This window comes from Ictalurus furcatus, chromosome 4, assembly GCF_023375685.1.
Source record: "Ictalurus furcatus strain D&B chromosome 4, Billie_1.0, whole genome shotgun sequence".
Taxonomy (NCBI): domain Eukaryota; kingdom Metazoa; phylum Chordata; class Actinopteri; order Siluriformes; family Ictaluridae; genus Ictalurus; species Ictalurus furcatus.
The window spans coordinates 24,356,138-24,380,506 of NC_071258.1; the positions used below are offsets into that span (position 1 = coordinate 24,356,138).

Genomic DNA, 24,369 nt, shown 5'->3' on the forward strand with positions numbered 1-24,369 from the left:
GGTGTCATGTGACTTGTTAGTGTTACAAGGTCTCAGCTGTGAATGGGGAGCAGGTGTGTTAAATTTGGTGTCATCGCTCTCACACTCCCTCATACTGGTCACTGGAAATCCAACATGGCACCTCATGGCAAAGAACTTTCTGAGGATCTGAAAAAAGAATTGTTGCTCTACATAAAGATGGCCTAGGCTATATGAAGATTGCCAAGACCCTAACACTGAGCTGCAGCATGGTGGCCAAGATCATACAACGGTTTAACAGGACAGGAAGCCTCTTCTAAAGATGATGCACAAGAAAGCCCGCAAACAGTTTGCTGGAGACAAGCAGACTAAGGACATGGATTACTGGAACCATGTCCTGTGGTCTGATGAGACCAAGATAAACTTATTTGGTTCAGATGGTGTCAAGCGTGTGTGGTGGCAACCAGGTGAGGAGTACAAAGACAAGTGTGTCTTGCCTACAGTCAAGCATGGTGGTGGGAGTGTCATGGTCTGGGGCTGCATGAGTGCTGCCGGCACTGGGGAGCTACAGTTCATTGAGGGAACCATGAATGCCAACATGTACTGTGACATTTCATTCCAGCATGATAATGACCCCAAACACACCTCCAAGATGACCACTGCCTTTCTAAAGAAGCTGAGGGTGAAGGTGATGGACTGGCCAAGCAAGTCTCCAGACCTAAACCCTATTGAGCATCTGTGGGGCATCCTCAAACGGAAGGTGGAGGAACACAAGGTCTCCAACATCCACCAGCTCCGTGATGTCATCATGGAGGAGTGGAAGAGGACTCCAGTGGCAACCTGTGAAGCTCTGGTGAACTCCATACCCAAGAGGGTTCAGGCAGTGCTGGAAAATAATGGTGGCCACACAAAATATTGACACTTTGGGCCCAATTTGGACATTTTCACAGCGGTTTAGACATTAATGGCTGTGTGTTGAGTTATTTTGAGGGGACAGCAAATTTACACTGTTATACAAGCTGTACACTCACTACTTTACATTGTAGCAAAGTGTAATTTCGTCAGTGTTGTCACATGAAAAGATATAATCAAATATTTACAAAAATGTGAGGGGTGTACTCACTTTTGTGAGATACTGTGTGACGTGATATGGCATCATGATAGTACATAATGGTGCCAAGTGTGCAGAGCTTAAGTCTTCCTTTTCTTCTCATATAGTTTCCAATAATGCTGTGGTCAAGAGTGGACAAAGACAATGAAATAAACATTTCCCTGTTGAGTTTAAGAGATGACATTTATAGAAGTAATTTATCCAAAAATTTGAAAGATGATGGATGTGACCAAAATTGCCATTTCTACTTGTGGTGTCTTGCCTTAAGGTCTCAGTGTGATCATATTCATACTTCTAAGATAGTTGTACTGTACAAAGTACTGAGAGAAGTGAAAGTATGTGTGTAAGTAATAAGTAATGTGTCAAAACTCTACTCAAATAAAAGTGGACATATAAAAAGTCCAGTGAAAAGTAATTAAAAAAAACAATGCTACTTTTAAATGTACTTAAGTATTAAAAAGTAAATGTTTTAACTGATGAAATTAAGTTAATGTTTTCATGTGAGAAGTTACTTTTATTACTAATGTTAGAAGTTGTTAATGTTATAACTAATGTTATCATTTTGCCTGAAGACATCATTCAATCTCATTCAATATAAACTTACAATATTTTCTATACCTAGAATTTGACTTGCTGCCTAGCCAGATATGTTAGCTACTGGAATTGATGCTGGTCTAAATGGACATTAGAAAAGACAACTGGCTGACTTAATTAAATATAGCCACTTATTGTTAGAAAATTAGTGAAACATATGGAGTTACAAGATCGGATGCTAAACTGAGCATATTCAATCAATATATAGCGTACAGTTATTGGCTGGGTGAGATGAGACTGTTAAGATTTGTAATGAGTATTTTGATGGTGTAAATAAAAATATAAGGAGTTAAATGTAAATGTTTTCATTGGAAAAAGTGTTTTTCTTGGAAAAGTGTTGGTAGTTCGGAAAGCTAAACACTTGTCACAAAGTAGCCATGGCAACTAATAGATACACGTGGGTTTATTGTTCAACTTTGCATATGTATAAGTGGTTATTACAGTTGACGAAACTAAAAGGAACCCAGCTCTAAACTGAAATAAAATCATACCAAAATCAGATTTTGGACTTCTCTCCCTCTCTAACAGATTTAAAAGCACCATTTGATGAAAAGAGTTTGTTTCCTAAAGAAATGCTGGAGCAGGTGGACAAGCCCCGGCGTTACATGCAGAAAGTTACCATGATAAGGAACTATGGCAGAGCCATCAGGAGCATGGGGTGTGTATTTAGCTTTCTCTCTCTTCTTTCAGACTGGGAACACATTTGTAATGAGTGGAAGCAATAGGCAGCATGCAAATGCATAGCATCAAGTTTAATTTGCAGAGGTACCAGACATATTAACAAGAAAAAGTTAGCAGGCAGAGGAAATTTTATTATATTATTATTATTTTAAATGTACCAGTGGATGGAATGGCTTCATGATGACTTACATCAGCATAAATGGAAACATCAAGTGGTTCAACCAATTGTTACATAATGAGGGCTAGGATGGATGCAATTGCAGTTAAGAGCTTTAATGAAGATTATAATATCCAGAGGGCAAGGCAAAAGACATAAACAAAGACAGGCGGGGATCAGGTCGATCAGACAAACAGGCTAGCGCAAGTAAGGCAGAAATCAACATCAAAGGCAAAGCAGACTCAAAACCAGAATAGACAAAACAATGGAATGGCTTGGTAATACACAGAGACTATGGCAACTGAACGTATTACTTCACGAAGACCTTGTGAATAAGCAGTCTCTTAAGTAGTGTTTTGTGATCGTCAGTGTGATTTAGAACAGATGTTTGTGATTTAGTCCTCAGGAGAAGGTGACATATCTGTATGTTCCATTGGGAGTTGTAGTCGTCGGCCATGTTTGTAGTTCGTGGTGCTTTCTGGGAAATTCAGTTGCTAGTTTGCCATGACATGACACTGATTTTTAACTGCAATCTGCAGAACTGTTTGGATTTATATGCAACAAACTGAGTGTATATACTTACTTTATACAATTATTACAAAATTAACATAAGTGTAAGTCTGCCCATTTCTATTTCCCAAATCAGTTACAGATAGACTTATCACGTGATACTGTCATGTTGCACACACCAACAATAGGTTTTTGGAAGGTGTGATTTTGGAGAGGAAGTACAGCTAATGGCAGCTTGCTAATAATTTTTTATCCCTAGATTTGTGCCAGGCAACAGTAAAAAAAGAAAAAAAAAGAAGGCAGAGAAGACTTGTGAGATTTATACATAGTAATTATCAGCTCCTCCATTGTTTACAGACTAAAGAGACAACAGTGCCACCTTCTTCTTTTCTACTGGCTCACAAGACCAGGGTTTCACAGTTTCACAGTTCACCTACAGTAGTCAAGACCAAGTCAGGACAAAGCAAAAGTAAATGTGTCTCCCATATCACTGTAGCAAGTGGTCAAAAACCATAAATGGCTAAACTGTTGATGTTGGCACCCCTGAATCTGACAATTTTACCCCAAACTCAGATAAACAACCAGTTAAACCTATAAATGAAAAGCTATGTACTTCCCCTAAACAAGTGCAAGTGAAGGGATTATGACATTTGGTCATATGCCATTAGATTATTTAGCAATTTGCAACAAAATATTTCATATTTGACGGTAAAGTGAAAACCTAAATGTTGTAACAAATGTTCATGATTTTTTAACTATCTGGTCTTGTGAATAAATTTGCTGAATATGTCTTTTCATATTTTTCATTATAACAGGAAAGCCAAAGACAGCACCTCTGGAGTCCACAAAGCCAAATGAAAGTTCTCTAAGTAAAGGTTTACTACTATGTATTATTATTACTGCACATTAAAAACTCTGATTTACCTAGTATGATTTGTAGTAAGTATTTATGATTGTGATTATGATGTGAGTTGTGTGTGTGTCGTTTGAAGTGTGTTCTCTCAGTGTGGCATTAAGTCTGACCTTGAGTGTGTATCAACATCTTATATAACTAATTCTGTTTGGGTGTTTCTGGGTCTAGCTGACCATGAGGTGAGGATGGAGCATCCTTTCAGAAATAGTTGCATAACTTGCTTACCGTCTATAAGAACATACTGTTACATTACAGTAGGGAAGAATGAGCGGAGTCTTGTTTGAGAAATATAGTTAAATAAAAGCTGTATTTGTTGCTGATGACCGCTGAAATACAGTGCTGTGAAAAACATATTTGCCCCATCCTGATTTTTTCTGTTTTTTTGTATATCTCATACTAAATAGTTTTAGATCTTCAAACGAAATACAACATAAAACAAAAGTAAACATATTATACAGCTTTTATTTATTGAAGCAAAAAAAATTATCCAACACCTATCACCCATGTGAAAAACTAATTGCCCCCTTAAACTTAAAATCTGTTTGTGCTACCTTTAGCAGCAATAACTGCAACCAAATGCTTCCGAAATCATTGTCTTGCTGCATAATCCAGTTGCACTTGAGGTTCAACTTACAGGCTGAAGACCGGACATTCTCCTTTAGGATTTTCTGGTAGAGAGGAGAATACATGTTTCCCTCAATTATTTCAAGTTGTTCAGGCCCTGAAGCAGCAAAGCATGCCCACACCATCACACTTCCACCACCATGCTTGACTGTAGGTGTGATGTTCTTTTTGTGGAATTCTGTGTTTGGTTTACACCAGATGTAACAGGGCTCCTGTCTTCCAAACTGTTCCAATTTCAACTCATCAGTCCACAGAACATTCTCCCAAAAGATTTGAGGATCATCAAGGTGTGTTTGGCCAAAATTCAGACGAGTCTTAATGTTTTTCTGGGTTAGCAGTGGTTTTCACCTCACCACTCTTCCATGGATGCCGTTTTTGCCCAGTGTCTTTCTGATAGTAGAGTCATGAACAGTGACCTTTATTGATGCAAGAGAGGCCTGTAGGTCCTTTGATGTTGTCCTTGGCTCTTTTGTGACTTCCTGGATGAGCAGTTGCTGTGCTCTTGCTTGCTGTGAATTTTGGAAACTCGGCCACTTCTGGGGAGGTTCACTACTGTGCAGAGTTTTTCCATTTGGAGATAATGCCTCTCACGGTGGTTCTTTGGAGTCCCAGATACTTTGAAATAGCTTTGTAACTCTTCCCAGACTGATGTATTTCAATCTTCATACTGATATTCTTCCTCATCATTTGTGGAATTTCTTTCAACTTTGACATAGTGTGTTACTGGGTAAGATCTTTTAACCAACTTCATGCTGTTGAAAAAGTTCTATTTAAGTGTTGATTTGATTGAACAGGGTTTGCAGTAATCAGGCCTGGTTGTGTCTAGTCCAGCTGAAACCCATTATGAATGCACTTTCATAGATTTGAGGAATTAGTAGCTATGGGGCAAATAAATTTTCACACAATCCTAGTTGGTATTGGATAACTTTTTGCTTCAATACATAACACCATCATTTAAAAACTATATTTTGTGTTTGCTCAGGTTGCCTTTGTTTTATCTTAGATTTTGTTTTAATTTCTGAAACAATTTAGTATGAGATATACACAAACACAGAAGAAATCAGTAAATACTTTTTCACAGCACTGTAAATAATACTATGCAGCATTTTTCTTACACTCAAAGATAAGATAATCAGGAGAGGGGTAAAAATGAATTTCCAAAACAGTAGATGCACATGGAACACCATGAAGGCCATCACCAACAAGTGACATCATCAACATCACTGCAAAACTGATGAAAGGACAAAATTAAAACTTATCAGTGAGGTTGCCAAGAGACCTATGGCAACATTATAGGAACTCCAGGAATATCTGGCAAGTCCCTGCATGTGACATCAATCTCTCATATTCATTACATATCTGGGCTATGGGGTAGTCTAGAAGCCCCAGGTTTTGAGAGACCAACATTGCAAAACCAGACAATTTCTGTCACTTACAGGTTTGAACAACACTTGGATTCTTGGAAATCAGTTGCTTCCAAAACCAAATGTCTGATAAGTCAGGGATATCCCAGCCATCCTTAAGCTCCATCATGTCTGCCTTAAATTGAAAAATTGGTACATCAGATTTCCTTACACGGGGGGTGAACAGGCCAACATCAATGTGCAATTTGCAGCAATGAACAGTTTCCCGAATGTAATTGGAGCAATTGACCACACTCATGTTGGTATAAGGGCGTTTTGTCAAAATGAAGCTCCTGTCATCAATTGAAAGCAATATCATTCTATGAGTGACTTTAATCAATGTGGTCGCTCAGTGGCCTAGTTTAACACATAATCCCTTCCTTCTGAGACACAGCAGTTTAGAAAATGAGACTTGAAAGACTTGAAACTGGGGCTGTGCAGGATGGTTGGCTTCTTGGTAAGTTATCACTCAAGGCAAATCACAGATTTAAATAAGTCTGCTCTATTCTAATATGTTATCATTTCTATAGTAACAGCAACAGTAATAGTGGATTGAAAAAGTGTGTAATTCTTGATCTGCTGAAGCATTCCATGAGGAGATGTTTGTCACTGGAGACTCCTTTCAAAATGACAATTAGAAGTAAAGATATTCATTTTCCCAAGTCTGGAAAGTTTTCAGTATGGAAGTCTTTGCTGTTTCTCAGTTACATGGACAACTGAATATTACTGTCTTATTAAATTATAGAAAGAAAAAATTCTCTATATAAAATGACTGTTTATCTATAATGTACGTGATAACAGGAACAAACCTTTGTGGACATTGCACAAGATTAAATGTAACTGTAAACACTGTAGTATAAAATAAATAAAACACTATTATGCTATAATGTGTGGTTGTAGCAAAAAAATTCATCTTGGGGTTAGCATTAAGTGTATTATTTATAAATGCTGTAGTATAAAAGGAATAAAACACTATTATGCTATAATGTGTAGTTGTAGCAAAATATTCAGCTCCAGTGTTAGCATCAAGCGTATCACACCACACATGTGACAGCATGCCCTATCACCCTGTTCCTCATATTATGATGAAATAAATTATAGCGTAATGAGCATGGGTGGCTGATTATAAATGGCCTACCAGGGATAAGCCCCATGTCTTTCACATTTAATAATACATAAATATAAGTTGTTTTTTTTTTTTTGGCAACTGCATCAGATTATTTGCTGTTAACAAATTTTTTACAGTACAAATCGCGAGTCTGGTACTGATTTCTTTCTAGCCAAAACTGTAAATTCATGTAGCCTATCAGTGACAGTTGTGTCAAGTGATTACAGGGAGTGACATGCCCCTTAGATGTAAATTTGGACTAATATCTTTCAACCCATGATGCTGACACATCCTTAACAAGTAATCATCAATGACTGAGAAACACAGACACAGATGTAATGAACATGAACAAGGTGGATAATTTTTCTGCAAAATGTCTTTAGAAGAGATTTAAGCACACATTGTCCAATGAGAATACAAATGACACAAAAGAACAAAGACAGAACTAAAAGGTTGAATATAAGGGTTACAAATTTACTGTTTAGCATAGTTGGTATTCAGATGAACCACAGCATGAACCCAGTAGGGCATTATTGACTTGAAACACTTTTGATAATAATTTTGTTCTCAAGCTATATTATATAATTAGATTTTAGACCTCCGATTTCATATCACGACCAGCTGTCATTGGTAATGAGTATGTGTTCCAGTCTCTCCACGGCTGGGTGTTATGTTGGCGTTCCTTGGTGTCATCTTGTCACTACTCTTCAGGGTATTCAACAGAACAGTAGTTGATGGAAAAACACAACTGTTCACACGTTGTTGACAACTATACTGAAATGAATAACATAAAATTAAGACCATTGTGTGTTCCGTCATAAGCTGTGATAATCTGCCTAAGTGCCATGTTTATTTCTTTTATCAGGGGATGTTTTAAAATGAATGTAATGAGAGGAGAAAGCTAAGTACATGAAGAGGATATGTGAATTTACATGTGTGCTGAACGGATTGGTATCAAACCTGCGAATCCTGTTGCCATGGAAGCTGGAGGAGTTATTTTAGATACAAAGGTTGATTAGTTAGAGAAAGGCTGATTAAAAGCAGAAAACCAATTTTATGTCACATTAAATTATCTGATGGCAATAATCTTGTCTAATGCTGCATGAAGAAAAATGTGTTCCTGAATCTACTCCTGCCATGATTTTTAAACTCCAAAAATATTTTAAATCTTATAACATAATATAATAACAGACTTGTTTTCATTCCTGGGATAAAAAAACAAAACCCTGGAGAAACAAACTTGTATTTGGGTGTTATTTTAAACATCTAGCAGAAACATGCATCTGCTTGGGCATGAACTAACATTTAATTAATAATATGCAAAATATTTTAATATTCTGTACTTTAATAAAGAAACCTGGTGTGTACATCCTGAATTTGGCTCCCCTTTGGTTTTGTGTTCTGATGATGCAGAAGGAAAGGAAGAAATGGTGGTTTTGTTTAAAGATTGTCTACACTTTTCCTCAAACAGCCTAATTAATCTCATCAATGGATGTTAATGGGTGAGTTGAAAGTGATTATCGTTAATAAAATCTGATGCCCTGAGATGCCTGCTGAGCCTCAAATAACAGTACCATACTCATCAAGGAACATAAATAAATAAATAACTTCAATACTACACTACTTATTTGATATTCTACTTTGTTGAGTAGAATGTGTTGCATGCTGCTCCACACTAAATACAAAATTAAAGTGATTAGAAAGACTGTTTTGTTATTTTAGTATGTGTGCCCTTGAGCTTGTTCTGTTCTGTTCTTTAATAAATTAATTTAATACATTTTTAAATTATGGCATATGGTTAAACAAGCAGAATTGCCTCTCCTGCTGCTATCTGATATTTATGATGTGTTTTAGGCTTAGCTAAAACATTTTTTTTGCCTTTCTGATAGAAACCTTCACTAGGATTCTCTCACCAATAGTGGGGATTTCTGTGGATTTGGTTAAAGCTGCTGGATCTAAGATTTTGGAATTTGGCTCTCACTGGTAGAATAAAGCTAAACATGCTATTAGAGGGAAAGTGTCCCAAACTTCATAATACACACAAAGTAGTATGCCTAAATAGTATTGACAAACTATTTAGCACTATGTAGTACTATATAGTACTATGCAGTTTGGGATGACCCCAGTTGTTCATGACCAGGTGTTCAAAGATACTTATCGATTAACAACTAATAAATATTACCAAAGTGAGAATAATAATGTGACTGCCACAATTACTGAGCACAAGGTGAAAGAGTAAAACCTCTCAGTTGCTCTGCTGTAATTTCATAATGTGCAACAGTGTTGGCTTGCATGCTGCACTGTAGGCTTGTGTCTATTTATAACCAAGCTAGCCCATTAACTCCAGCTAGCTATCTAAATAGATTTACAATTGTGCCATTAAACAGACTCCCATCCACTGAGTGAATTACAGAAATGCTTTTAAGTCTCCATCAAAAACATACCTTCATGTTAGTACAATAGTTCAGGGTCTGAGAAGCATCAAGCTAAAACACTGTTAAGAGATTAGTACAGGAAGAAATGAAAATAGTTGTCAAAAATTTATTACTATAACTCTTTAACAGGCTCACAAAATACTTATGCAAAAAAATAATTTTATGTTAATTCTTATACATCACATTCAACAGCATTTCATTGATTTTTTTTCTTTTTAAATTCACCCTTTATATTAGAAATTATCTTTTTGGGTAAGAACCTACCAACTTGATTTGGCAATTTTATTCCATTGTTCTTTGCAAGAATGCTCCAGATCTAGCAAATTGTGATAGTATCGCCTATGCACAGCCCTCTTCATGCCATTCCACAGATTCTTTTTAAGGATTTGGATCCAGGCTCTGACTGGGCCTTTAAAGAATGTTGATCTTCTTATTTTCTAGCCATTCCTTTGTTTAATTGGATTTGTGCTTTGGGATTTTATCATGCTAGAAGGTGAAATTTTTGTACATCTTCAGCTGTCAAACAGAGGCCTGCAGGTTTTGGGCCAAAATAGATTTCTTATTTGGAGTTATGCATGATTCCATCTATCTTGACTAGAATCCCAGTCCCAGCTGAAGAAAAGCAGCGCCATAGCATGAAGCTGCCACCACCATGCTTCATTGTGGATATGGTGTTCTTTGGGTGTGTAGAACCCTGGTGTGTATGGGTACGAAGGAATGCTTGGGAGACAGGCTGAATTTTAACACAGCTCTGGGCAAACGTTTATTTGCACCATGCTTTTCAGTGCACCTTGACATGTGTGTATATGTGTTTAGAGCAGGCTCCACCAGCTATGCCACTCTCTCTCTCATTTCTCACCATGGCAGTCTGAAAGCACAAAAACACAAAAAAGTAGACTGGCAGCAATAAGACACTGCCGGTCCACAAACCCCGCTGCCACAGAGTGAAAAGCTGTCTTGGTTTTACATCAAACATATCTTTTAGAATTATACTATAACATTTCTACTTTGGTCTTATCAGACCATAACTTATTTTGCCACATGGTTTGGGGTGTTTTATGTGGGCTTGGATGTTTTTTTTCTGCATGACAAAGGTTTGGCCACCCTACGCCATAGCCCAATCATGTGAAGAACACAAGAGATTGTAGTCACAAGCAGCTAGTGACCAGTACTTTCCAGATATTTATGCATCTCCTTTAATGTTGCCATAGGTCTCTTGATCATTTGATTTATGTTACTTCAATTTTTTTTTTACATCACAAAACGCAGGGGTGTGTAGACTTTTTATATCAACTGCACATACTTCTTTATGAAGTTATTTGCTACATATGGTGTTATATTTAGGATAAGAGGCCATTAAGTGCAAACATGTGGAGAAAGCAAGTATAAGTCTACAGTATGTGTGTTGCAGAAGTAACTATGGAATCAAAGAGGCAGATGAGGACTGCAAAAATAGTTCCCTTTCAAAGGGAACTTCGACGTTGCGTTTAGCATAACAGTATGGGAGCGCTCTTGCATGCGTGACCGGTATCTGAAGCTTGTGTAAAATCATGCCTCTACTTATAGGCCTGCCATGATCAGGTGACGTGGCAATTAAGTGTGTCGCTTGATTATTTATATATATATATATATATATATATATATATATATATATATATATATATATATATATCATATATATATTTAGCACCTATGAACCATGCTGCTAGCCTTATTATCTTCAGCGAGACTGCATGTCTGTTGTTTGTGTGACAAAAAGACACTTCATCTCTACTCTATATTTTCTTAAAAAATATCCCTTTTTAAAAAGAACAGAAAAGAGAAAGAATGAGAGAGAAAGAATTCAGAAAGTGTGTTAACGCCTTGCTCCCGTTTCATCACGGGAGGAGACGGACATGCTTTCAGTGTGAAGTGTTTGGGCGTGGAGCATGTGATGGCAGCCCTCGAGGGGTCTGTCTGTCAGCATTGTAAAGATTTCATGATTAGGCAGCTCCGCTCGCATTTCGCTCACTTCTTGTCCGAAGGGACTTGGGTTTCAGAGCCTCGCGGATCTGGGCTGGCCGCTGCCGAGGCAGCCAGCCGGCTCAGGTCCTGGGGATCTCGTATGGATTTGGAAGAGGAGCCGGAGACGAGTGCTGCTCTATCTCTTGCTCTGTCTTCCAGGTCTGGCTCTGACTTTGGAGCTTGCGTTGTGACTCCTCCTTCCCATATGGAAAGCCAAAACACCCTCGCTGACTCTGAGGAGTCGGTAGAGGGTGCCATTGCACTGAAAACCAAGAGCAGCTCTCAAGCATATAAAGAGCTGCTTGAGGTGATTACTAGGGTAGTAGAAAAGTTGAAGATAGACTGGCCCGGGGAAGAGGAAGTGGCTGGATGAGCACTTCCTCTCCAGTGAAAATAAATATAAATCTGCCTCACACCACAGAAAACTCCCCTTTTTTCCAGAAGTGCATGATAAGATATCACGCTTCTGGAGAAAACCATACACTAGCCGTGTTTATAACCCCGCGACGTCTGATTACTCAGCCATCATGGGGAGTGAGCAGCATGGCCATTTAGCGATGCCGAAGGTGGAGGAGGCGCTTGCAAGCCACCTTCTCCATCAACGGCAGGTAATTTAGAGAGAAACTTTACCTTCCAAGCCATGTAAGGCCACCTCGGTGTTGGTGGGCAAAGCCTATGCGGCAGCGGGTCTTGCTTGTGGGTCACTGCATACAATGGCAGTGTTGCAGGCCTACCAAGCAGACCTGCCAAGTGAGCTCAATACTGGGGAGGGAATTGGGCCCGAGGCAGTGGCAGAGCCGCGCCGTGCCATAGATTTATCTCTCCGGGCGACCAAACAAACGGCCTGTCATATTGGCCGTTCAATGGGTAGCTTGGTTGTGTCAGAGAGGCACCTATGGCTCAACCTCTCAGGGATGGGGGACAAAGATAAGGTCTCCTTGCTGGATGCCCCTGTTAAACCTTCCGGCCTGTTTGGCAGCACAGTTAATGCCATCGCTGACAGGTTTCGTGAGGCAAAACAGCAAACGGTGGCGTTCAGCCAGTTCCTTCCCTGTCGTGTCGTGTTCGCCCAGTCATCCATGAGTGGAGCCCGGGCCAGTGCTAGTGTGAGGGAGGGCAAAGAAGGCGAGTGTGGCGGCCTGCCTCCCCCCGTGGAGAGCCAGGGGGACCGGGTGGCCACAGCCGCAGCCTGCTAACAGGCCTGATCTAAGAATGGTCATAAAAGCAAAGCAGGCAAAGAAGGAACAGTCCTGATGGGCCACGGAGGGATGTATCAGGGGACATGAGGTTGTTAGGGCAGATAGCCACCAGTGCTATTGTAGGGCCTGCCCTAGCCAAGGCCATCCCACGTTTTCAGCCTTGTCTGGTCAGCGAGCTGTCACAGGGCAACGGAAATCTGATGCTTTCCCTCCAGCAGAATATGGAAAAGCTAACATCAGTGAAAAACCATCTGGCAGCGTGGAAACTACTGCCAAATGTGTCTCCATGGGTTCTGTCTACCATAGAAAAGGCTTACCGGGTCCAGTTCAGAGCTCGAACCCCCCCCGGTTCAGAGGTGTGCTCACCACAGTTGTCAGCACAGAGCAGAGCCCAATGTTAGTGCAGGAAGTAAGTTCCCTTTTGGACAAAGGGGCCATAGAACATGTACCCCGTTCACTAAGGGAGGGAGGTTTTTATAGCCATCATTTCCTGGTCCGCAAAAAAGATGGGAGTATGCGGCCAATTTTAGATCTGCGTCATCTGAACCATACTCTTCGGACATACAGGTTCAAGATGCTGATGCTCAAACTTATCGTGCCACAGATCAGTTCGAGGACTGGTTTGTGACGATAGATCTGAAAGATGCATATTTCCACATAGGAATATTGCCCAGTCACAGGAAGTTCCTGAAGTTTGCGTTTGGAGACAACGCATACCAATTTCGGGTTCTTCCCTTTGGGCTAGCTTTATGCCCTCACACCTTCACAAAGTGCATGGATGCTGCTCTGGCTCCCTTGTGGCTCCAGGGCATCCGTGTACTAAACTACCTGGATGACTGGTTAATTCTTGCACGATCCAGGGAACTGGCACTTCAACATAGAGATGTTGTTCTCGCCCACATGAGGAGCTTGGGGCTCAGGTTGAATCTCAACCTATTACGATTAGGGCATTTCTATCCTCAACACGCGTAGGATTGATCCTATCAACTTTGAGCAAGATAAAGCTGGGTCTGGGCATCCCCTCCAGTCTCTACGAGAGACTGTTGGGCCTTATGGCAGCAGTAGCCAACGTCATACCCTTGGGCCTATTGCACAGGAGACTGTGTCAGTGGAGGGTGAAAAGTTGGGGGTTTCATCCGAGGATGAAACCTCTGAGAGTAATCAGTGTCACGCGGCGATGCCTACGTGCTCTGAGTATTTGGAGGTGTCCGCAGTTTCTAGCCTTGGGTCACACTCTAGGGGCATCTCCTTATCGCAAGACGGTAATGACAGACGCCTCCCTCACAGGCTGGGGTGCAGTCTTAGATGCCTGTCCAGCTCACGGTCTTTGAAGCGGTCCTCATCTGGAGTGGCATATAAATCGCCTAGAGATGCAGGCCGTATTCCTAGCACTGAAATTCTTTCTTCCTCAGTTGAGAGGTCACCATGTATTAGTTGTGTCAGATAACACAGCAGTGGTCTCATATATCAACCACCAGGGAGGGTTACGTTCACGCTCCCTGTTCAGGCAGGCGCAACTAATCCTTCTCTGGGCAGAGGGAAAGTTCATGTCAGTGAGTGCAATGTACATTCCGGGCAACCGGAATGTGGGGGCAGACATCCTGTCGAGGCAGGGGATGAAGCCCGGGGGTTGGAGGCTCCATCCACAAGTGGTGGAGTCCATATGGCGGAGGTTCGGACAAGCGGAAGTGGATGTGTTTGCCTCTGAGGAGACAACACACTGCCTGTTGTGGTTCGCCCTCACTCCTCCCGCATCATTGGGGCTGGACGCCATGGTGCACACGTGGCCTAGGTCACGTCTATATGCTTTTCCCCCGATCGCTCTGCTCCCACGAGTTCTAGCGAGAGTTCACCAAGACCATCTACGTCTGCTGGTAGTAGCACCTTATTGGCCAGCTCGAATATGGTTCTTGGAGATAATTTCCCTGCTCGACGGTACTCCTTGGGAGATCCCCATCCGCAGGGATCTACTGTCTCAAGATGGAGGGCTGATTTATCACCCTCGGCCAGAACTATGGAAACTGTGGGTCTGGCCCCTGAGGGGCACCAGCTCATAGATTCTGGTCTCATGTTAAATGTTAGAGCACCATCCACAAGGAAATTGTATGTGCTCAAGTGGCGGCTTTTTGTCTTGTGGTGTGAGGAACGTCAGCTAGACCCAGTGAACTGCACAATAGCTACAGTCCTGGAGTTCTTACAAGAACGTTTCTCAGCGGGGTTGGCTCCTTCTAGAATCAGGGTTTACGTGGCCGCCATTTTGGCCAACCACGCCCCTGTTGATGGGGCCTCTGTGGGGCAACATTCTCTAACTTTGAGGTTCATGCGTGGTGTCAGGTGGCTGAGGCCCATCTGCAGGCTGCGCATACCTTCCTGGGACCTTTCTGTGGTCTTGGAAGGTCTGTCAGTAGCCCCATTTGAGCCCTTAGAGTCAGGCTCTGAGAAGCTTCTGACTCTAAAGGTAGCTCTTCTGCTGGCCCTGTCATCTCTCAAGCGAGTGGGAGAGCTACAAGCTCTCTCTGTTGCCCCTTCCTGCCTTGACTTTGCCCCTGGATTAGCCAAGGCCTTCCTGTATCCTAGGCCAGATTATACTCCTAAGGTGCCTACATCTGCTGCCCAGCCTGTGGTGTTGCAGGCTTTCTGCCCTCCTCTTTTCCTCACACCGGAACAAGAGAGAATGCACCTGCTGTGTCCAGTAAGGGCTCTCTGTACTTACGTCCACTGCTCCAGCCAGAGGCGTATGTCGGAGCAGCTGCTGGTCTGCTTTGGCGGCAACAGTAGAGCTGATGCTCTGTCAAAGCAGTGCATCTCTAATTGGATAGTGGAAGCAATCTCTATTGCTTACGAGGTGTGCGGTCTCGCTACGCCTCTGGGCATAAGGGCTCATTCCACTAGGGCGGTCGCCTCCTCGAAGGCTTTGTCCAAAGGGGTATCCTTACAGGATGTGTGTGCTGCAGTGGGATGGTTTACGCCACACACATTCATTCGTTATTACAGCCTGGATATTCATTCCACCCCGAGCTCGAGTGTCTTGCAGTGACCCTCGGGCTTGGGTCTTTTTGAACAGGCCATACCTTTGGTATGATGGAGTGGGTATTCTCGTTCCCTTACGGTTACGCTAAACGCAACGTTGAAGTTCCCTTTGAAAGGGAACGTCTGGGTTACGCATATAACCCTGTTCCCTGAGAAGTGAACGAGACGTTGCGTAGCTTTGTCATACCAGGGCAGGCCTGTGAATTGCATCTTTCACTTCAGATAATAGAGGCTGGCGGCGTGGTTCACAGGTGCCATATATATATATCATGCGACGCGCTTAACTGCCACGTCACCTGATCATGGCAGGCCTATAAGTAGAGGCATGATTTTACACAAGCTTCAGATACCGGTCACGCGCGCAAGGGCACTCCCATACTGTCATGCTAAACGCAGCATCTCGTTCCCTTCTCAGGGAACAGGGTTACATGTGTAACCCAGACGTTTTATTGAGTACAAAACTGATTTTGATTTGTTAAAAGATAATTCAGCAAACTTAAGTTTATGCTCTTTCAACAATTTACCTTGTGCTCTGAAAATATCTGATCAGGTTTTTTGCACAAATATAGCACCATAATTGCATACATACGTATAAGTGAGTAGTTTTCATAAAATAAAACAAAAAGATCACAAATATGTTGAGACTGTAGAAAACAGTTTTACAGTTATCATACATTATATGAATATAAATACATGAAAATAAATACAGCTTCTTTCTCAAAGTATTATGATTTCTCATTTTATCTTGGCCTTGCTTCTATCTGCATAATCTAATAATGAGATGTATAACTTTTTAAGTAAAGATTAGCAGTTCATATATGCTAAGTTATTATGAAAAACATTTTTCAACTTTCCAAGTCTTCCAAGGATGCATACAGACCTGAGTTTGAGACAACTGCCTGGGTGAAATGTATAATAGCTGTTGTTGATTTCGAGACATACTGTCCAATCATATATATATATATATATATATATGTGTGTGTGTGTGTGTGTGTGTGTGTGTGTGTATGTGACAGATCAAAAATACAGATTTAGTCAGTATTCACCTCAGAAGATGCAATAACTGGCTTTACATGTCCTGGTTTCATGCACTTGATTCACACTTCTTGATTACTCCAGTATGAGAGGGGAACAGCAATTCTATTATAATATAATGTAATATAATATAAGACGATATCATGTAATGACTTAGTATCTTGTTACAAGTGAAAAAACATGAAATAATAATTAATTAATTTCAGTGTACGAGTTAGAGATAGACTTTATTGCAAAGCAAATAATAATGTGCTATAGTTTATGTTCATTATATGATATGCAATATTTCTATTATAAACAACATATCTCACTCTCATGCTACATGTGCTACGTTCATGGCTCATTGCTTGACTGATTTTGTTTGCCTGGCAACACATACTGTACTGGCAGATAATCTGGTTTCTGAAAAACAATCTGAATAAAAATTTGCTAGAAGCATAATTTACTTATATTCTTATTTCAGTTGGCATAGTTGAAGTGTTATAGGCTGTCCTACTAACAAAAGAGCATTGTGACCTGTTTTGTAGGCCAAATAGGTATCTTTAAAATGACCTATAGGCCATCAAATCATAACCAATGTAAGTTATTGACAAGGGTACATTGTCATATCTTATTTCCACTATTTTTAATGTTCGTCACTATTGGAATATTTTGACAACTGTTATTAGAAACCTATTTTACGTTTTAATTTATTTATTCATTTTCATATGATTCATTTACATGTGATTCATTTACATGTGATTCATTTACCTTTTCTCTTCTCTCCTCCCTTCCCTTTCCCAAATATTGCATTGAGAAGAAGAAAAAACAAACAAACAAACAAACAAAAAAAAACAAAGGAAAACAAAATTAAAAGTACCAACCCCCCCCACTCAATAACTACTCAATAACTGTCGCTGGTTATATAAATATTATAAAACCCAAGAACAGGCACAAAAATTTAAGTGGGAAGTGTCTGTAACTCCATAAAGTATACAATAAAGGGATGCCATTTATAAAAAAAAATAAAAATAAAAAAATAAATAAAAAATTCATCTAAGTTAGGAGCGTATACAATACCTGTCTTTGCATTAGAGTACCAGCAACTATAATATATCTACTGTTCGCATCAGCGATAACGTTAGTGGACGAAAACTGTAACCTTTGGTCAATTAAAATAGCGACCCCTCCTACTTTCAAATTAAAGTTAGCGTGGAAGACGTTTCAAATATGTGAAAAACCTTAGATCTCTGGACAGGATTACCTCTGACGTTCCAACAAATAAATCTTAAAGGCGTGCCTGTCCCAGCCGGAGTGGGACCCCCCCAACACACCCAAAGTCTCCATAAAACAAAGGGAGACGGCAGTGTTTCCCACCAAGAGTTGTCCACAATGTGAAAACAACTCAAAGAGTAAGCCGAACTAACCAACTAAATTACCTAAACAAAAAAAAAATTCCAGTAAGAGAAAAGCCCCCTACTGACTTCCAATCTGATAAATAGTCTGCGCACTTTAACAAATATAATGTCCTTACCTTTTAAAGACTTGTAACAAATAATATAACACAGTGTAGCATGTAAAGATGAGGAAACAACACTAATAAAATGAAATAAACTCTAACCCAGTCAGAGCATCAAAACAGAGAAGCACATTAATACAGAAGTAAATTTAAGAGGAGTGAGTCCACAAAATCTAGACGAAGTAATGCACCGACAATATCTTCAATAAGAATCCGAATTCTGTAGAGCTGGAAGGCCGAGTGCAAAAAAAGAATAAAAATGAAAAAAAAAAACTCCACTATATAGGTGATGCAGTTCACCCCGATATCAAAAGTTTAACGTAGTACCTGCTTCCTCCGCTGAAATAAAGTCCTTCTGAACACCGTTATATGTAATGTGAAGTCGAGCTGGGTGAAGTATTCCATAGCGAGCTCCCTCAATACTACGAAGTTGACGCCGAACCTCGTTAAACGCGGCCCGGGCCCGGGCTGTCTTGGCTGTGTAGTCAGGGAAAACGGAGATGGTCAAATCCCTCGTTTTAATCCGCTGGATCTCTCTCGCACGGCCTAAAATATCAACACAGTCACTGTGATAGTGGAATCTGCACACAATAGCTCGTGGTCGTTCACCAGGCTTGGGCTTCGGCTGAAGGGTCCGGTGGGACCGGTCCAGAACCGGCTCCTTCTCCAGACCAAACGCCTCCTTTAACAAGGTCGCTACAGCAGCGGTTGTACAGGTGTCAGCGCCCTCTGGAACTCCCACTATCCTAACGTTATTGCGCCGTGACCTCGACACCAAATCCTCACATTTATTCTCTAATTGAGTCACGGTCGCAGTGAGCGACTCGATAGTAGTCTTCATATGAGCTATGTCATCGGTGCAACCGGAGAGAGCGTGCTCCATTTCCCCAACAGTACCTTTCAGTGTTGATATGGTAGCCTCGGTAGCAACTTTATCACCAGCCTGCTGTGTTTTCACGGCTTGCAGGTCAAGCTGGATAGTAGACAGCGCTTCCCTGAACATCGCCTGAAACTCCTTTTTTAAAATATCGGCGATGTCCTTCCTCAGTGAAGCCAGCAACTCAAGCTTGAGTGCAGCGAAGTCAGGGTCACTGCTTGGGGACGCGGATTCAGGGGGAGAAGGGGACTCGCTCACGGCGCGCACACTAGGTCTCGGTCGTGTCTGAATGCCACCACGGGTTTTCGTGTTCTTTCCAGACATCTTAACGTGCCACAAAGTTAAAAGTGCAAATAAGGAAACGAAGTAGAATAAGTCAAAATATATTATATGACCAAAAAGCGCTAATTAATTACAATTTTAATCGAAATCAGCAGGAGCCTCCAACTTCGCGTCTTACTCCATCGAACACCGAATTCGAATCTTTTCAGAAACCTATTTTAAATACTGATAATATGTAAAGATGTAAATTTGCAAATATAGCACTTTAATATGTTAATATTTGCATTTGTATTCATTTCTTGATATTTTATCCAGAGTGATTTATAATTAAGACAGGATACAGAATAAGCACAGAGCTGCACAGAATTAAAGGTTAACAAACAGGTCACTAGTTCACAACCTGAAGCAACGGGCAACCATGGCCCATTTTAGATCATGAATGACAAATAAACTCTTTCCGTTTTTCACAAGCAGCTCCTTAAATCTGCAAGCCATACAGAAGCGGTGCGTTTAGCATTTTAGCGTTTAGCGTTTTGCATTTTAGCACAAACTAAAATGAGATTCCGTGTCTTCAAAGATTAATAAGTGAAGCTGAAATGAAATATGATTTTAATTCCCTCACTCTCAGTTTCTCTATTTCCCTCTCCCTGTTTTTCTCTCACTCTCCCTCTTCCTTCTAGCACAGGCAGATATGATGCTATTGTTGTTGGGGTTACGCGAGTTTAATTGAATTTTGGTTTAAATTAGAAATGGAAAGCAGGGGTGACTGAAATTTATGCAGATTACACTGAGAATATAAACATGCACACAGACACACATACATACAGAAAAGAGGAAAGCTGCATTCAACTTGATTAATGGATTAGAGCTTTTCTCAGCCCCTGCAAGAGACTAATGGTGTAAAGTCTGTACTGCACCATATACACACTCACCGTCTACTTTAATAGGAACACCGGTACAACTGCTTATTTATGCCATCCAATCATTTAATTATGTTGCAGCAGCACAATGCATAAAATCATGCAGATATAGGTCAAGAGCTTCAGATATTGTTCACACCAAACATCAGAATGGGAAAAAATTTGATGTAATTTTAACCATGGCATGATTGTTGGTACCAGATGGACTGGTTTGAGTATTTCATAAACTACTGATCTCCTGGGATTTCCACACACAAAAGTCTCCAGAGTTTACACAGAATAATGCAAAAAAATAAAAATAAAAATCCTGTGTTCAGATGGTCTAAGGTGGATGGGCTACAACAGCAGAAGACCACATCAGGTTCCTCTCAGTGAAGAACAAGAATCTAGGCTATCATGAGCACAGACTCAACGAAGCTGGACAGTTGAAGACTGGAAAACATCTAACCCTAATCTATTTTGTGCATTCTCAGATGCTTTTCTGCTCACAATGGTTGTAAAGAGTGATTATTTGAGTTATTATATCCTTCCTGGCAGCTTAAACCAATCTGGCTATTTTCCTCTGAACTGAATGACACTGAATGTTTTTTGTTTCTCGCACCATTCTGTGTAAACTCTAGTGACTGTTGTGTGTGAAAATCTCAGGAGACGAAAATTTTCTGAAATACTCAAACCAGCCCATCAGGTTAGTGTATTTATGACACAGCATACAGTTTGACACCTTTATCCAGCTTGCTAGAAGGAGCTTTGCAAGTGTTCTTACATATCCAATGTAAATACTGCAATTATGACTGTAATCTGTAATTACAATTGAAACACAGGAACATTGTTAAATATAATGTGGAAGTGTTTGCACAAGTAGCCCATTACAACTGCATAACATGACCAGCACAATCATGTACAACAACTTTGAGCCTTTCAGTGCCATCTTAGAGCGCTTTTGCAGGAAGAAACAACAAACATGAAATGAAATGCCCTTTACCCTCAAAACCCAGTGAAGCCAGGCATCATTTATTCGTGTAATATTTACTCTTTGAGTGGTTTTGTGAAGTGTGAATGATTGGAACACATTCTTTCAACTTAGTTCTTCCATTTAATCAGTATTTATTGTCCATGTCCTTCACACATGGAGAGAAAACTGTGTAAAGGACTAACAGCTGAAATATTTGCTGCTGAGTAAATCCATGCTGATTTCAGTGAACTATTGACACTGAAGAGTAGCATTTTTTACTTCAATGGAAATGCTCCAGGTGACACACCTGCATTTTGGAGCACCAAGGAAGTGTTTCAATTGGCAGCATCATACACTGCATACTGTGGAATGAATTTGAGACTCCTGTTATCTCGTTAGGATATGTCCATACTCAAATCAACATCATACAATACATTTTTACTAAAGCAGTGTTAAAACGATGCATTTTTACAAAGCAATTCCACTTTATTCAAATGGTCTCTTATTACATATACTGTCAAATAAAGAATATCTATGAGAATGAACGAACCAATTTTCTGACACACAACATGAACACGTGAAATCAGTCTACTCTTTTTTTTTATTTCTTATGCATTTACAAAATTGTATTTATCACCACAGCCTACACACCTGCACCATCTGCACCATCTGTGAGGTTACTGTTTACATTAAAAAGGCACAAAACATTAATATAATTAATTAATGTATCCAAAATGTCACTAGCCTGAGAAGAAAAACACTCCCATAGCAACAAGTTAAAAATAGCTCAGGTCAGTAAGAAAACTGGCAACACTGTCTATATCCTTTGTGCAATTAGTGCTTACATATATCAGGACATTTGAATTTGGACAATAAGCTGTATTAATATAAGCCCACTTTTTCACAACCTACATCTTGTTTTTTTTTTTTTTTTTTTAAAAGCGTTCTTATTTGTTCCTGAATTGTTGTTTACATGTTAGATGTATTATTTCACTGCCTTAATTTAACTCCAGATGTTTTTTCTCTATGGTGACCCCTTTTATATATATATATATATATATATATATATATATATATATATATATATATATATATATATATATATATATATATATATATATATATATATTAATATATTCAATTCAATTTTTCAATTCAATTTTATTTGTATAGCGCTTTTTACAATAGACATTGTCTCAAAGCAGCTTTACAGAAATATCAACATGGTATACAGATATTAAAGGTGCGAATTTATCCCAACTGAGCAAGCCACTGAGTGGCGACGGTGGCAAGGAAAAACTCCCTAAGATGTTTTAAGAGGAAGAAACCTTGAGAGGAACCCGACTCAGAAGGGAACCCATCCTCATCTGGGTAACAACAGATAGTGTGAAAAAGTTCATTATGGATTTATATGAAGTCTGTATGGCCTTAGAAGCAGCCATAGTCCCATCAGTCTGGAATTAGAGAAGATTTGAGCTCCATCCAGAGGCAGAAAGGATCTGGATCTCTAGTATCTCCATAAATTCATGTGGGGCTCGGTGAAAGGAGAGAGGGAGAAAAAAGATAATTATGACTGCGAAGTAGTAGAACAGAATCTAGTCAGGGTAGGCTTGAGTAAACAAATACGTTTTAAGCCTAGACTTAAACACTGAGACTGTGTCTGAGTCCCGAACACTAATAGGAAGACTGTTCCATAACTGTGGGGCTCTGTAAGCGAAGGCTCTTCCCGCTGCTGTAGCCTTCACTATTCGAGGTACCGTCAAATAGCCTGCATCTTTTGATCTAAGTAGGCGTGGCGGATTATATAAAACCAAAAGGTCGCTTAGATATTGTGGCGCGAGACCATTTAGTGCTTTATAGGTTAATAAAAGTATTTTATAGTTAATGCGAGATTTTACTGGGAGCCAATGCAGTATTGATAATATCGGTGTGATATGGTCGTACCTTCTAGTTCTAGTTAGGACTCTAGCAGCTGCATTCTGGACTAACTGGAGCTTATTTATATTCCTACTGGAACATCCAGACAGTAAGGCATTACAGTAATCTAATCTAGAGGTGACGAATGCATGAATTAGTATTTCCGCATCATGTAGTGACAATATGTTTCTTATTTTAGAAATATTTCTGAGATGAAAGAAGGCTATCCTAGTAATATTATCTACATGAGCATCAAATGATAGGCTGGAGTCAATAATCACTCCAAGGTCTTTAACTGCTGCACATGATGAAACAGAAAGACCATCCAGAGTAACCATGTGATCAGAAAGATTACTTCTAGCTACACGTGGGCCTAATAAAGGTATTTCTGTTTTATCAGAATTAAGTAGAAGGAAGTTAGTTAACATCCAATGTCTAATGGCCTAATATACACTATATAGCCCAAACTATATGGACACCAGACCATCACACCCATAAGTGCTTTTTGAACATCTTGTTCCAAAATGGACATTAATATGGAGCTGGGCCCCCTTTGCTGCTATAACAGCCTCCACTCTCTTAGGAAGGCATTCCACTAGATTTTGGAACATGACTTCGGGGAACTGTGCTCATTCATCCACAAGAGCTTTGGTGAGGTCAGGCACTGATGTCAGGTGAGAAGGCCTGGTGCACAGTCCACATTTCAATTCATCGAAAAAGTGTTTATTTGGGAACAGCCCCTTAGTTCCAGTTAAGGGACACAGCATACAAAGACATTCTAGACAACTATGTGCTTCTAACTTTGTTTAGGTAACAGTTTAGGTAAGGCCTGGATGGATGCAATGGTCAACTGTCCACATACTTTTGGTCATGCATTGTATAATCAATAATCACTACATGGATAAAATGGATAAAGATGGATTGTGGGTTCCACCACTGTAAAAAAATAAAAATAAAATTAAATAAATTGTGAACACTATGGCTATATTTTACCCCATTTTGAGAGGCATGGCTCTTATGAGCAATCATCTTTATGAAACATGGATAATGTTCAGGTAACTTTTCATTCTAAGTAACAAGATAAAATAAATGTGTGTTTTTAAAAAAAGTTTGTAAACATGTAGAACAACTGATGTTAATAACATTTCATTTCCAAAATCT

The 24,369-nt window shown here is 40.0% G+C and overlaps 2 protein-coding genes across 12 annotated transcripts in view; one reads left to right on the forward strand and one right to left on the reverse strand.

Annotated features, from left to right (window-relative positions):
• Window positions 1-5,481, forward strand: part of LOC128606891 (WD repeat-containing protein 49-like) — a 58,491-nt gene extending 53,010 nt beyond the window's left edge. For 3 of the 4 annotated variants that reach the window (XM_053623418.1, XM_053623421.1, XM_053623420.1), the window contains one exon: window positions 2,192-3,383. In XM_053623418.1, coding sequence (XP_053479393.1) covers window positions 2,192-2,388 — 197 coding nt within the window. In that variant the 3' untranslated portion in view covers window positions 2,389-3,383. Of the gene's footprint in view, window positions 1-2,191; window positions 3,384-3,826 lie in introns of those variants that run through there. The other variant, XM_053623419.1, reaches the window with a different exon arrangement.
• A 2,010-nt stretch (window positions 5,482-7,491) lies between these two features.
• LOC128606892 (uncharacterized) lies at window positions 7,492-20,465 on the reverse strand. Of its 8 annotated transcripts, none has more exons than XM_053623427.1 (7): window positions 19,554-20,465; window positions 18,588-19,461; window positions 16,774-16,867; window positions 9,759-10,362; window positions 9,504-9,553; window positions 8,403-8,460; window positions 7,492-8,043 (listed from the first exon to the last, which is right to left on the reverse strand). In XM_053623427.1, the coding sequence occupies exons 2-3, from the start codon at window positions 19,459-19,461 to the stop codon at window positions 16,812-16,814; spliced, it is 930 nt and encodes a 309-aa protein (XP_053479402.1). In that variant the 5' UTR covers window positions 19,554-20,465; the 3' UTR covers window positions 7,492-8,043; window positions 8,403-8,460; window positions 9,504-9,553; window positions 9,759-10,362; window positions 16,774-16,811. The 8 variants fall into 8 exon arrangements, with proteins under 8 accessions (XP_053479402.1, XP_053479401.1, XP_053479398.1 ...); XM_053623426.1 differs by adding an exon at window positions 16,608-16,626 and having other exon boundaries at window positions 18,588-20,464; XM_053623423.1 differs by lacking the exon at window positions 8,403-8,460 and having other exon boundaries at window positions 7,492-7,828; window positions 8,020-8,043; window positions 18,588-20,464.
• Window positions 20,466-24,369: the final 3,904 nt, after the last annotated feature.